The sequence below is a fragment of the Gopherus flavomarginatus genome, chromosome 6 (genome assembly GCF_025201925.1).
Source record: "Gopherus flavomarginatus isolate rGopFla2 chromosome 6, rGopFla2.mat.asm, whole genome shotgun sequence".
In the NCBI taxonomy this organism is placed as follows: domain Eukaryota; kingdom Metazoa; phylum Chordata; order Testudines; family Testudinidae; genus Gopherus; species Gopherus flavomarginatus.
In genome coordinates, this window is record NC_066622.1 from 9,929,519 (window position 1) to 9,945,478 (window position 15,960).

The following is a 15,960-nucleotide window of genomic DNA, read 5'->3' on the forward strand; positions in this document are numbered from 1 at the left end:
GTTCTTTTAATTAATCCTCAGGACAGTTTTGAAAAGTAGGTATTAGTGCTATTTGCCAGATAGGGAAACTGATGCAGGGCTGTTAAGTGACTTGTCCTAGGCCACAGATGGATTTGACTTCAAAGCCAGGAAGAGGACCCTGGAGTCCCTGTTTCTTAGACTGCCAGAGAAACTAAAACTTTAACTGAGCTTCAACTTGCCAAAGTTGTATGCACGTAACCCAGAATTAACCAAGTCACAAGGAGAGAGCAGCTCTGTTTTGGTCCTGTCTCGTAGAGAGCTGACATTGGAGTAGGTGATAGCTGGCCATCTGGGAAACACCTTAACTTCCAGGGTATATGCAGGGTAACATTCTGGTGCTCCCCGAAAGAGGTTGCCAATCGTTTGGCATGGGTGCAAATAAGCACAAAATGTCTGGCAGAGCTCTTAGGCAATTTTTTCCCCTCTCTGCACCAAATGTTTTACAGTCTTTGTGAGACTATATAGACCCTGGGGTCTGGCAAGCGAGGCTGCAGACTGTAACAGGAGCTGGCCTTTAAACTATGTTTTATAGACTGGAAATTCTCTGGTTCTATTGGGGTGGGGGTATGATCCTTTGGCACTTGATGGAACTAGAACGGGTTTGGTGTGGCGGAAGGGGAAGAATTCCAAGGCCATCCTGGTCTATTAATTGTTTTCCAAATGCAAGTTAAGTCTGAAAGTGTTTGGCTGAATCATCTGGCTTTTCACAAGATAATTTGTGAGGACAGCCCAAGATATAGATGCAGGGCAATCTAGTTCAACCTGAAAAATAAACTTAACATCTATCTAAGTGTATTGTAGCACAGAGAACTGTAAACTTTGTTCTCAGCTATGTAGCTATTTCTTATTAAGGCTCCAGATGGATTTGGTGTTACAGCCAGGATTAGAGGGGTCCCTGTTTCTTAGCCTACCCTAGGCTGCTGGGGCTTGACTCCAGACTTAACTGAAGTCAATATTGAATAACGCCTGTGTATCTAACTCTGCCCTAAGAAGCAAATGGCTCAGATCTGCAGAATGCAGGGGGCAAGGTCTAAAAAGGTATCAAATAGCAAAAAGAATTAGAACCAAGATCTCTTTTGAATTATTGCAAGGACGTTTTAAAACAATTTGTGTCTCCTGTTGTTCCTTCTCTCTCCTTTCTATAGACATGTCCATCCTGAATTCTGCCATGTCTTGCAATTAAGGCCCTGAGCTGGGACTTGGGAGCTTGGGGCTCAATTCCTGGCTCATCCCAGATTCCAGGCAAGTACCTTCGGGTGGAGTTCTCAAGTGCTCTGCGCATGTCTACACTGACCGGGGATCGATGCTGTGGTGATCGATGCACTGGGGGTTGATTTAGCGGGTCTAGTGAAGACCTGCTAAATTGACAGCAGGTTGCTCTCCCATGGACTCCCCCAGAAAAAGAATCATAAGGGAAGTTGACAGGAGACACACCCAACGTGGTGCAGACACCGCAGTAAGTCGACCTAAGTTACTAAGTTATTAACGTAGCTGCAGTTGCATAACTTTAAGTTGATTTAGCCCTGTAGTGTAGACAAGGCCTTAGTCTCATATTTTCATCTGTAAACTAAGAATAATAATTTATCCTTTGTCTATTTAGATGGTAAGTTCTTCAGGGCCGGGACAGTCTCTTCCTAGGTGTATATACGCTGCCTAGCACAATGGGGCCCTGATCTGTGTCGGAGCCTCCAGGTGCTACTGCAATACCAATAAGTAATAATAGTAAAGCAGCTTCTTAAAGTTATCAAATGACACTTATCTTGGCTCTGCCTGATTTCAACAGTTTCCTCATGCATAACCTTTATATGTGCCTTGGCTTCCAATCATTTCTTACAGGATTGACCCACTCAAAAGGAAAAATATGTAGCTCTTTAGTAAGAAAATACATTTTTCTGGCCCGACTAGGCAATCAAGGTGAAGCATCAAAGGTTAATTTATTTCCACCTGGAATATGTAAGGAGCAAGTTATATTTGACTTTACTGTGCCATGATAAACTTTGTGTAGTATAACTTTTATAAAGGTAAAACTCATTTTCCATGACTTAAACCTTTGTGGATCGGTGCTATGCTATGGGCAATTAGATTTAACTTCTCTGGAAGCTCTAAAGGCATTTTAAAGGACTCAGTCTTTTGTTCCAACTCTAGCTCTCAAAGAGACTGAGACATTTTTGGAATGAGTTTTGATGGACTTATATGAAAATTTATATAACTAAGAATTGGATTTGTTCCTCTGGAATATTATGGATTATTTTTTATGTTGGAATTATACAAGTGTTCAGAGCTGCATAGAGTTGGCTTAATGTAGCTAAAAATATGCCCTGTGCTTTCCAACTGGATGTTTCCAGTTTTCCCTCTTATATAATGACTTTATGGGTATGTATGGGTTATAGGCTATATGAAACTCTGATTTTTATATTAAAAGTGAGGGTTTGGAAATGGATTAATTGTTGGTTATTATATTTTTGAAAAGACGAATCTTGATGTGTGCCTCTGATTTTAAGCTCTGCTGAAATTAAATATTTAGAAAACTGTTAAAAACCGTAGCTACATGTAAACTCAGAAATGATTGAGCAGGTCATAAAATAAGATAGTGAGAGAAGAAAGTGAAAACTACAGGGGATAGTGAATAGTACATATCCACAGAATAAGACGTCTTTGCAAATTCTTCTCCAGCATATAGCATTGCACATTTGTCTCCAATATAGCAGAAAAGAGTGGAGATTATACCAGCAAGAGAATTCCAGGAAAATTAAAGATCACTTGCCATTTTTGTTACTGGCTAATATCCATCTATCTATCTGTCTGTCTAATGTGTTTGTGTATGTATATTTAGGAGAGTTGGCCAATACTTCGTTAACAATTTTTTTTGTCAAAATGTGGTGTTTTGGTAAAGGCAACATATTTTGCAGAGGCATTTTGATTTTAACAAAGTTTTTGACAAGAAAGTTCCTAAGGTTCAGGGTGGACTGTCCAGTCACTTCCAGAAAGAAAACCTGACCTTTTAAATCTGAAAAACAGATATTTTGATAGAATTTCATTTTGTGAAAACATTGGAAAAGTTTTGTTTTCATTCCAGTGCAGAAATAAAACAAAATTCAAAACCTGTAATTGTCATTCTCCAGCCAGCTATAATATTTAGAGACAGAGAGTGTGTGTGTGTATAATTACTTTATCTACTGATAAAGAATACTAAAACTTTGGGGAGATAGATGATACCCATTTACTGGAGTAAAGATGAACAAAGGATGTTCCTGTAACTTAGCTGTGCACTTATTACATAGCTACAGCAGGTACAGTATAAAATAGTAGCATTAACAGGACGTTCAAGCCAGGGAGTTGTAAATACTGTACAAGACAAAACATACATTTTAACAATATAAAACTAAATTCTCAGCTGTCTTCTTACTCCTTTCTCTGTGCTCTGTCTTTTCTAAACAGGACATGTCACTTCAGTTGTATAATTTTCTCGTATTTATATTAGACTTAAATCTTGTCCTTTCTCAACTGTGCCGTGCTAATGGAAGCCATTCATGCTTTTTATACGGTTGATCTAATAAAATCTCCCTCTCTTCTTTGCTGTTATTTTTATTTCATAGAAAAACATGGCAAAGTTGGCAATATATATTGTGTATACAGTTTAATGACATTGATGATCATTTTCTTGTGCACTCATATGATTCTTTTTCCTTTTGTGCCATGTTCGTTTTAGTATAATGCTGTCTGGGGATGAACATAACTATGTTTCAGTTGCAAGATTGTCTAAGACAGAAGCATAGTTTTTCAATATTATTTTGTCATTTAACACATTCTGTTCTGGCATGCCGTCCCTAGAATGTCTGTGAACATCTTTTTTTTTCCTTTCAATTTTATAAGGAGGCAGCATAATCCACCGGGTAGTGAACTGGCCTGAAAGTCAAAAGAACTGGGTTCTGTTTCCAGGCCTGGTGCCTGTGCAAATCACAATAACAGTTGTGCCTCAGTTTCCCCATCTGTAAAATTGGGATAATAATGGATGCTCAAGCATTTTGAGAGCTAGATGAATGCTGATGCATAAGTCCTAAATTATGTTCCCATTTGCCCCCAATCTATCCCATTCACTTTAGAGAGGAGGCAGAATTTGATCCCTAGATTTCAGAATTATATTATTACCCTTATTTTAAAGTGGACATCAGACACCAACTGATGTTTCTGGAGAATAAAGCCCTTTATTAAGGGAGCTGATGCACCACAGGCACTGCTCTTTACATTGTGCCTTGACCCAGGGCACAGAGGAGCTTCCGTAAGGGCCAGGAAGGGCTCTGCGTACACTCAATCCTTGGCATCTTTGCTCAGGGTGCCTATTATATTGGTGGTGCTTATGATGTAGGCATATGTCCATTAGAAGTTGGCCCAGGTCCACCAACTCATTTTATACAGGCCATGGAACACAGATCAGATGCCAATGTTTCTTACTCACATGCAAGATTTAGAAAATCCAGGTCATTATGTGGGGTCCATTATTTTGCTGTACTTGTTAGGCTGTACAATTTATATGCTGTATGATTAAAATAATGTGCAGTTTCTCAAAGAAACCTTATTTAAAAAAACAACACAGGAATGATATAATAATAATTAATAGTAATTTATCTATATTACAGCAGTGCCTAAGGATCCTAATTAGAGTCACGCCACCACTGTCAGCTTGAAAGACATTGGTCATCCTGGTTAAGCTGAGATTGTGTCAGAAGGTAAAAATCAGCCCTGGAGCTCTCAGAAGCTGGAGGATATTGAAGGGGGCCATATGCAGCCTGCTCTCCTCTCTATACCTGGCCATTTTCTTGGGTTGAGGATACTGGTCGTGGGTTCCTCTCCTGCACATCTTAAGGGATTCAGATTGCCATGGAGAAGCAGATGTCAGGCCTCTGGTCGGTGGGAACAGAACTTAGTTTCAGTGCAATTTTATTGTTTAACATTTATATTGCAGCAGCAGTGAGAGACCAATCCCGTCAGGACCAAACTGTGCTAGGAGCTGTAAAAATATATAGTGAATAGCAATCTCTGCCTTTAAAGTGATTACAAGCCTGATCCACGTTGTGCCCTAGGAGCCTTCTGTGAAGTGCAAGGCAATTTTCTCCAGGGTAGGGTAGGGGAGAGGAGGATGCAGAGGAACCTTCATGAGGAGACTTTCAGAAAGTTTGCAATGGATGTTATCCTTTTCTGTAGAAGGGGAACAAGTGGCTCATTGTGATTGGCTCTCTCCTCTACCCAATCTGTCAGTGTTCTATGGATTAAAAATAAAGTTGCTGAAGGAAGGCAGAGTATCAGGGAGATGTTCCCATTTACAAAATAGTGATATTTTATTCCTTGTCTTAAAGAGTTGAGGTTTCACACATTGCAGAGCTGACATTCACTTTGGCAGCACAGCTGATTCTGACAGCATGGACCAGTGATGCCACCCAAATGCCTCCCACTTGGGTGAGTAGGCCTTTCTCTAAGGTAAACAAAAAATGCAGCTCTGAATTGCTTCTAGTACGTGTGCTTAACCTGTCTGTACAATGTCTGTCTAAGTCTGAGCCTGATGAATGGTTTTTGTCTGACTTGTGAAAGTCAGGTATGTGTGGGAATAAGATGGATCTCTAAATAGAAAAGCTAATTTCTGGAATATTTTTTGGGGAAATTATTCTAGCCCACTTGCTCTGCTATCTGATCTCAATGTGCTAAATAGTTCCTCTGTGTCATGCACATGCAGTATGCTGTATTTTACAATTAACTGTTTTATGAGGGAAGACATGAGCTATTAGTCCTTTTGATGATTAAGGTAACATAAGGATGAAGAATATTTTCCAAGGTTTCTTAGTTCATGCTGTAGAGCACAAAAATATCCATCTGCATTATAAAACAAGAAACAAAATAGCATGCCCCCATAACCATTAGGTGAGGAGACACTTCTGTACTATTTAAAAGACCATCATTGATTGCTGCAGTGGTTCTCAACTTTTTCCACTTGCTGATCTGATGTAACAGCGGAAAGAAGTGTTGGGAGACCTGACCCACCTAGCCATTGTTGTGGTTGTGACTCTCCTGGTCCTCTTCTTGCCATTTCTCCACTTCCCCACCCACAGGTTGAGAACCTATGGATTCCAATATGAAGAAAAGCTGCCTTTGAAAGGTAATAGGAAATATGGGCCCAATTCTACAAAGGTTTAGTCAAATAAACCCCAATCTTGCTAGGCAATGCACGTGGACAGACCTCTTTGCTCCTGATGAATCTGACTGATGCCAACTGTGCAAAGGTCCTCTTGTATGCATCACATTGCAGTGTTAGGGTCATGAGTAGTCTTCCTTACCTTTTCACATATGTGCATTGAAATCAATGAATCTATTTGCATGAATAAGGAAAGGAGAACTAATGTGAATAAAGGTTTGAAGGATGCATAACTCTGTGTCCAGTTCTCCATACTGAAAATTTACTCCCAGTAGGACATCTGGCACAGGATAGACAATTTGGAAACACATATTTTAATCCTTAAACTGGCTGAAGTTGAGAAAAGCTTGACAATGTATGGCATGTAATACTACAACAAAATGTAAACAGACCTATTCTACTCCACCCCACATCCCCCAGCTCAACAAGAAGCACAGAAATCAGGTACAGTTGAGTCTACTGTGCCTTTTGCCAGATGCAATATATTTTTTATTATAATAAAAAGTGTTGAATTTGCAAAGGAGACTAAAAGGTCTTAAAATATTTATAAGAGTATTACAATCTAACATTTTTACTGTATGGTCTTTTTTTAAGAAAAGAAATATAGGTCTGTCGCATCGATTTCAGCTTTACATGGTTAGCAAAAACAAAAAAAAGATAAAATAACAATTTAAATGCTGTTTCTGTAGTGCAGGCGATTCCATTACACTCAATGTAATTTTGACCATACGTGATTTTTGCTTTACGCGCCAACTGCAGAACGTAACCCCAGCGTAAGATGAGACAGACCTGTACACGAGTAGTTGTTGCATCTTTTTGAATCTTTTATAAATTTCAGGGTTGATGCTCACATGGTATAAATCAAGGTATGTCTATATTGTAATCCCAGGTGGTATCTGTACTGCCATGGGTGTGATCGCAGCTCTAGTTGACCTACCCAAATTAGCTTTTACTGGAATGGAACCCGGGGTAATTATTTGTGGAGCTAGCCTCCACGGAAGCATGTGCTTCCAGAGCATCACTGCTCTGGGATCTGAGCTAGCTAGATTAAAGCTAGTTAGGATACGTCTACTTGAGTTGCAATCACAACCCCTGTAGTACAGACATACTGTGCATTATAGCCGCACTGTTTTCAAGAACTATGTTGATTTGTACCCGATGAGGGTCTGATCTTGTACACTTGCCACAAGGATGCCTGTTTTGGACCCTATAGGCACTGTATTTCTTCTGTACTGAAATCAGTGGGCCTGCTTGGAAATCTGTGAGCGCACATAGAAGGCAAATGCTGCCACAGAGCAGGCCAGCTTCAGTATGTAAACCTCCCACACGAACGAGGAACTGATTGTATTTTCCTTTTTGCTCAATATGCAGATTCTCCACCCCTTGGTAGCTGAATTTCCATCCTTTTGTAGTCACACGTGTAATGTATAATGTTCATTTCATTTTTATTAATCAGACCCATTATCAGAAAAGAATAATACAGAGAGTGTTACAGACTATAGTAAGTGCCTCCAAGTTGGATACTGTCATTTTTTATCTTTTGTGCATTTTTTTTTATCTTTTGTGCACTTATGTCTGTTTTCCAACACTGTTATTGCTTACAGTATTCTGCTCTTTACAAAAAATCACACAAACAAAAATTGGGAAAAAGCGTTACTGGCTATCCGTAGGGAAATTCTCCTCTAGAAGTGTGCATTCAATTTCTATTAATGTTAATTAGAATGAAGGAGCTCTTTCCTATAACTAATGAACAAAAGAAATAACCTGATATTACATAATGATAAGCACACACATTAATACACCTTTGAATTGCAGTACCTGTTAAAATGCATCATCTTACCCTGTTAAAATGCATCCTTTTCAACATTCACTGGAGATTTTTTAGAGACCTTTATTGTAATTACATCTAGCATGGTTTCTAATTCACTTAATTTTCTTTTCTACCTAAACTGAGCATATAAGTGTGTTTTAAGAGATTGTATAAATACATTTTTATTTATAAAATGATGTTATAGCATACATTATTAATAATACCCAACAATGTGTAATACATGTTTATATATGAATCCATTAGGAAGATGACTTAATATATATAATACCTAAAAGAATATCCTAATTTGTCTTATGTTTGTGGATGGAGGGAAATCCATGTTGAATGCAATAGAGAGATTTATAAAAGCATGAGACTGACCCTGGGAAAAGCAATTATCACAGCTGGTATTTAGGAATTTTGTTTTCATCTGTTGCAAGGTAGGAAACAGGTTTTCATTCTTTATTGGCTGCAGCGGCATGTGAAATCATACAAACAGAATTTTCTTTGGTAATGCTACACAGTTCTTCCAAAGGGACATGAGAGAATACACACAGCCCTGGTTAGCAAACACTCCAATTATTTCAAAAAATCTTATATCCTTTTTACTGTGTCAGTTTCCATTCAGACAGTTTGTGGGAATTCTGTCAATTGTTTCCCATTAGCGATAACAGACTTCAGAAATCTCCAAGGCAAGTTCCAGACAGTCACTGGTTTCATGACAAGATTCCAAAATGCTGCAATCAATGTCGCAGTCACAGGTACAGTCATTGTTGGAGTGGTTTTCACTGGAGGTATGGTGATATCTATAGGATGGACAGCACATGTTTATCAACCAATTTTCACAGGTATTAGGCAGCATTATAAGAAAGTCCCAAAATTGGCAGAACAAGCAGGCCAGGATAAGAGATGCACATTCATCTAAGAAAAAAAAACAAGAGTGAGATACAGGAAAGAGAGACGGCTTGATTCACTACCATAGCACTCCAAATTTAGGCAGCGTGACTACATTTAAATGAGACCCAGAAGTCAGAGATCCCTGCAGACAACAAACTAAGCTTAAAATATAATTTTGAAAAATGACAACAGTAAAACATATTACATAAAATGATGTCCTGTGTTGTTTGGTCTGAATAGAAAAAACTCCACCGTCTTTTGGATGAAAGTATTCCATATGAGTGAAACTCACCTTTGTACAGAGGGGTTTTAGTAGGGTTGATGCCCTGGGCTGGTCCTCTGCATAGACGTGAATTTCACTCAGTGAGGATACTCTCCATTGTGCTACATTATTACAAAAAAGCACAATCATATCTCTAGTGTGATGCCAGTAATTCCACTCAAACACAGCATCTGCCATAGGCTACATAGCAGATTTTCATTTTTTCAGATAGGAATTTGTAATTCAATGTAGAAATCCTCAGTCCCAATCTTGTACCCCTTCTGCAGGCAAAACTTCCAGTGGAGATTTTGCCTGCATGTAAAGATTTCAGGATTGGGCTCTTGGAGTTGAAATAATATTTTTCTGGGCTGTCAGCCCATCAGAGCATTTTAGGGCCTTAACTAATGCTCACTAAAGCCGACAGAAAGAGTTCCACTGACTTCAGTGAGAGTTGGATCAGGCCCTTAAAGTCTACTAAATGCTTAATTATTAGTTGTTGATATGGAAAGGATCAATTAGGATGCATACGGTGATGTATAGCTGAATCACAGAATTAGACATGGCAGATGGATGAGGATTTCGATGAATTTATGCGAGAGAGCAGAACTCACTTGTGGAGTGGTGTAAAACAGCACAGATTAATCACGTGCTTCTAGGCTGATTTTTAGAAGGAGTCTGATTTAATAGATTCACAGATTCTAAGACTAGAAGGAACCATTGTGATCATCTAGTCTGACTTCCTGTATAAAACAGGCCAGAGAACTTCCCCAGAATAACTTTCTCTAGCAGATCTTTTGGAAAAACATCCAGTTTTGATTTAACAATTGTCAGTGATGCAGACACCAGTACAACCCTTGGTAAGTTGTTCCAATGGTTAATTATGCTTACTGTTAACAAATTATGCCTTTATTTCCAGTCTGCATTTGCCTAGCCTTCAACATTCAGTGAATACTAGTTTGCAACACTTACCAAAAAGGGGGCAGAAAAGGAACAGTACAGAGTAGAGTTAACACATTGCAGTTTGGTGTTCTATGCTCTGCCCAGCGTCACAGTTCACCTCTCTCTTAAATAGGCTTTTCACCTTCTAATTCACATGCTTGTTAATTTCTAAAAGGGGGAAACATGTGGAAAAAGAGTACCAAGTAGGAAAGATACATTTTAAAGGGAAATCTTTTTCTTTCCAGCATTGTGTAAGGAAGTAATTCTTGCATATCAGCAAGCATCAGCCCCAGAAGGACAAGCTCATGACTAGAGTAATTGTCCTGTAATGTTGCAGGTGCTTTAGCAGTCACTTCATATTTACAATATATATAAATGCCCTAGAAGGTTTCCTTAATGTGCTCACCCAGGCTTTGATTTCCCTGTGCTCGGCCCCTACAATTGGAGCCAGATTTTCCAAACAGCTCAGCTCCCATTTGTCAGTGTTGAAGCAAGATAAGGTGTTCAGAGGCAAATCTGAACTATTTTGAAATTGGCAGAGATGCAGTTTGAGGTGTGGTGGATTCTGCCAATGATTTGCTCTTCCAGTGCATTCACTTATTTCAGAAACCATAACCTGACCTTTTCCCTTGGGCATTCACCTTTTTGTTTCTCTTTCTCTGTTGGCTCTTATTCCTAAACTATACTTGTGGTGATACCATGTCAGAATCCACACTTGACCAGGGCCGCCCGGAGGATTCAGGGAACCTGGGGTGTTCAGTGGCGGGGGTCTCCTGCTGCCGAATTGCTGCCAAAGACCCAGGAAGGACCCCCCCCGCCGCTGAATTGCCACTGACAACCTGTCCCGGGACCCGCTGCCAAAGTGCGGGAAGAACCCTCTGCCACGGGTCTTAGGGGCACTTTGGCAGCGGGTCCCGGAGCGGAAGGACCCCCCCCCCCCCGCCGCTGAATTGCTGACGATGACCCGGAGCAGAAACTCTGGGAGCCCCCACAAGAGTTTTCCAGGGCCCCCGGAGTGAGTGAAGGACCCTGCTCCAAGGCCCAAAAAAAATCCCATGGGGGCCCCTGCGGGGTCCAGGGCCTGGGGCAAATTGCCCCTCTTGCCCCACCCCCCCGGGCAGCCCTGCACTTGACTGCACCCTGTAATGCCTAGCAACAAAGTTTTTTTTTCCTCCTGAAGGATCAACACAAGTAATTATCATGGCCCAAATCTTTTCAACTGTTTTTTTTTCCTTTATTTTTTTATGGAAAATATTTCTCAGTAGTGAGAATTGTTTTCACTGGTACTTTCAGGAAAAAATATTGAATGTTATCACATTTCTTGCTCTAGTATGACAAACTGTCAGATCTTATTCAGCTGCATTTGTTCTGTTGTGGCATGATATATATCATGTAACATAATGCAACGTGACCAGTGAAGTTAACTGAGAAGTTCACAGCCAGAAAGTTTCCAGAAGATTATTTTTAAAAGCTTTCTTAATAAAAAAAAGAACCATTCCAACTTCTTTATTTTTTTAAAAAAAGTCTATTCAGCAGGTAGAATAAAGAATAAATAGCATGTGATTGAAATTCTTTCCATAAGTAGCATATCATTGGCAATGTTATCAATTTTAATACTTATTTCAATATGTCAAGATCTATTTAAGTTCAGACAAGCACAACTAACTTCCCAGTCAGTTCTGGAGAATGAGAATGACTAGATTTTGGTGATACTTAGTAAATTCATGCTTATATTTTTTTCTGAGCAAATGAACTGAAATAATTAGAAAATTGAAACATTTTATAAGGTGACACTGCTGCATTTAATTGTATGAAATTTGCAGTGTAGAAAATGTAATCATTTTATCCAGTAGTCCATGGTGTAATTAAGACTATTCTTTTTAGGTATCTTATATTTATGAAATTTCCCCCTTGCACCTTGATAAGATATATCAAATTCAAAATAATACAGCAATTAGGGATCTTTTCAGCTTTTTCTAAAATAAAAAAATAAGATCTGTTTTCTAATAACACAGATTTTCCTGAATTTATTAACCTTACTGGTGATCACATAATCTTCTGAGAATAGATATAGTTCTTAAGGGTCTACCCAGGAAAGGGACCACACAAAAAGCACAAGACTTTAATAATAAAGTAATGTTTCAGCACAAAGTCTGTGATGTGCAGTAAAGATGCTTTTAAATTCCCATCAGAGCACACACCATGAACTGTGCTAATGGATGTAACACATCTTCCAAATTCTGCATGTGTGAGGCTTTTTTGTTCTGTTTTAAGTGGGGTAATGTATATAAATAATAGATATTAGCAATTAAGCATACATTCCTATGCATTCATTTATATATTTGAAAATAAATTAGCCACAAACTGCACAAAAGAAGATGCAATCTCCTGTTTTCTCTTCTGTTTTCCCTGATGCTTGTGAAAGGCATTATTGCATTTATCTCAGTGAGAACAATGACCTCAGCTCTCAATTTCTACATTACTAAATTAATTACCACAAAAGAACTATTTTGAATAGTGTTCCGGGTCTGCCTTTGCTCTACATTTTCTTGCTCTTCATGGCTTGTGGATGTCAATCCATCCTTAATTCGCACTGCTGAGTCTTGGTATGGGCCTGATCCAAATCTCATTGAAGTCATGGGCGTCTTCTCCATTGACATCAGTGGACTATGGATCAGACTCTCCTAGAGCAGTTTCTGCAAAGTCAGCCAAATTCTTCTCTCAGTTATAGCCAGGTAACACTGCTGGCTTCAGTGGGGTTCACTGGCTTTAGGGTGTTTCCATGGCTGTATCAGAGAATAGGAATTGGCCATATGTGTGCCTAATAATCAGCTACAATAACTAGTCAGAATAGATTGAATGAAGTGTTCAGTGACAAACACAAATCTTGAGTTTCCTTGGTTTTCTTGGCTTAGGTCCAGTTCTTAACATTCTTAATTGAGCACAGATTGTTTTCGTTAATTTCCTTTGCTTTTCATTTTTTAACTGTGTGAAATCTGTTATTTACTTCACATATGTACCACTCCTGTGTACCAGTAACAATTTACGAGACCTTTCCTGTAATCACTACACAGGTAAAGCACTCATTTGTGTTGGAACTGCTGGATCAGTCCCCCTTAATGGAATAACTACTTCACCTCTTTAAAGAAGATTGAATGCACTCCAATATCGCTAGAAGTATATGAAGCACTACAATTATTACAGAATCAGCAATACAATATATCATAATGGTTCCTTTGGAGCATTGTGGTTTATTGTGTTGATCTGTACTTAGTAGTTCTTAATTCAAGGATCATTAATGTGATACAGCTGACACGTTTCATTTATATTGAATAAAATCCTCCCCAACGCTTTATTATAAAATGTCCACATAAGGATCTTTAGTCTATGGAACAAGAGCATCACAGATATTTCATTGGGGTGTATCATGTCTATGAGCATATTTAGGACTAGAACCTCAGCTGCTGTAAATCAGCGTAACTTCATTGACTTCAATGTCGTTATGCTGGTTTACACAAGGTGTAGTCTGTACTAAGTCTACAGACCCTGGGTGTTCTGCTTTGGTGCCTGAATACATAAAGGATAGTGAAATTCTTATGAAAACCAATGATTGTGTTGGCACATTAATGACTTGTGTAATAATGAAAAAGAAAGAAATAATTTGTTTTCTTCATGTAAAAGAAAAACAACCCCAAATAATAGCCACATGCACATTTTGGACTAGCAGCCACATACATTTCCTTTTAGAAAATGTGAACATTTCTTTGGGTTAGAGGTGCACTCACAAAGTACGCAAAAACCAGGCAAGTTCTGTATTTTAACAGCCTTATATAGCATTTTGCTTTCATGTTGGGAGAAAACAAGTTTTTAAAAACCCAGTCATGTGACATACTGAGATAAACATTAGTATTTTGCATATATAGGGTCATATTGGTTAGCAAAGGCAGGCCAGAATCAAAAGCCTTAAGGCCATGCTTCACTTAGGTTCAGTAGCACATGCCTATATTGAAGCACATTGAAGTCAGTGGTGCTACTACCAGCCTTAGTTAGGCAAATGTCTAAACACCATGTCGAATCAGGGCTCAAAAGCAGCATAAGCAGGAGGCTGGATTCTGCATAAGTAGGGGCAGAATACGAAAAGGCCTCTTCACTGAGATCCTCTGTGAGTCTTTGCAGCAGGCTCACAGCAGCAGAATTGGGACTGGGTGGGGGGAAAGGAAGGGAGAAGGAATGGACCCACAACTATATGTATCCAGTAGGCAAGCCACTGTGCATAAGGGGTGTTCTGTGCTCATAGGTGCAGCTGCAGTAGCAATAACAATGCCATTCTGCTGCCTGGGGAGAAGGAGTCTGTTCCTCAAATGCCTACTGAGCATCCTTATGCAAAGACTATTTCCTAAGACCCACGCACAGGCACAGACATGTCCCCACTGGACTTAAATTCTTGTATTATGACCTGGCAATAAGAACCCTCATGTCATGGCCATTTTAAAGCAATCTTCCTTAGATTCCCAACTCTACTGTAAACAATCTCTAGGACATCTCATGATTGCTTTGTTTCAATTCTTGAACTTCCTGGCCAATGTTTAAGCAGGTGTTTCAACTGAAATAGGGCACTCTTTAAATGGATATTATCTAGAAATCTGCTTACACTTAATCTGTTTTACAAAACATACCATCACTGTCTCTCTGATGAACTGATGCATCATTTTCGATATAGGTGAACTGTGTCCTGCACTTCTCAAGGGAAGATAATGATGATGTACTACAGTCTGACAATTTCTTCTCATTTTTGGTGTCCTTGGATGGAGCATCTGTGGTGCTGAATTCCGACACTGAACTCATAATGCCTTTCATAGGTTTCTTGTCTTTATGTTTTTCACTTGTAAGCTGGATATCTGGGGGAAGGGAATAGAAGGTCTATATGTAGTGCTAAGACAATGGACCAAAGGAATGACATTTTCAGATTTTCCCAACCTGTGGACCCAATCCTATGAACCCTTATTCCCCAGCCTTGGCCTTACTCATCATAGTTGTCCCAATGACTTCAATGGGAGTATTTGCCTGGGAAAAGTGTATTAAAAAATTAAGGGTTTGCAGGCTTACAGTTTAAGGTATCCTCTTACATCCAGAGAATTCACTGGAAAAACGATCATGGACTTCAATGGGGCATGATCAAACTAGGCTATACAGACTTTTATTCAAATGGAATCAAATTGGAGTGGTAAGCTAGCCGTTGCAACTATGATTCTTGGTAGTAGACTAGGAGGCACAAAAGTTATCTTAGTACTTTTCAACTGCATCACTGTTTTCTTTAGACTGGCAGCCAGCTACATGATGTACAATGGCATGTAGGTGGTACCTTTGTGCAGCTGGGACAGCATGGATTGTTCTTTTGCCATGACTCATAATTTTGTTGCAAAGAGAGCCAGGTGGTTTCTGATTAGAACTCTTACGCTGTGTTTCAGGACTTCATTTTCATTTGTGCCTTGGATGTTCTAGTTCTGGGGACTAAAAGATGGGTTAATTCACATGCTACAATAATGTGAGAGATGCAGCTTAAAAACCAGGGGGAAAATTATGACTTTCCAAATAGGTCTTAATTTTAAGGACCAATTAGGGAATGGTTTAAGATAATTTTGAGCTCAGTCTAACCTTGAGGAATGTCTTGGGCACTAGTAAACTTGCTCTGATATCTGCTTTCTACTTGCTCTCCAAAATGACCGAAAGGCCAAGAAACATAACTAATAGTCAGTCTCACTGGTACTGGAATGATAAAACCTCATCAACTCTTATCTCCAGTCGATTAACACAGGCACCTCACATCACACAGATCCTTACTTTTTA

At 39.2% G+C, this 15,960-nt stretch overlaps 1 protein-coding gene across 1 annotated transcript in view; it reads right to left on the reverse strand.

Moving 5' to 3' along the window:
- Window positions 1-8,676: 8,676 nt before the first annotated feature.
- Window positions 8,677-15,960, reverse strand: part of MDFIC2 (MyoD family inhibitor domain containing 2) — a 53,183-nt gene continuing 45,899 nt past the window's right edge. The window contains exons 3-4 of the mRNA XM_050957567.1: window positions 14,790-15,011; window positions 8,677-8,936 (exon numbers count right to left, since the gene is read on the reverse strand). Of these exons, the coding sequence (XP_050813524.1) occupies window positions 8,677-8,936; window positions 14,790-15,011 (482 nt within the window). The remainder of the gene's footprint in view (window positions 8,937-14,789; window positions 15,012-15,960) is intronic.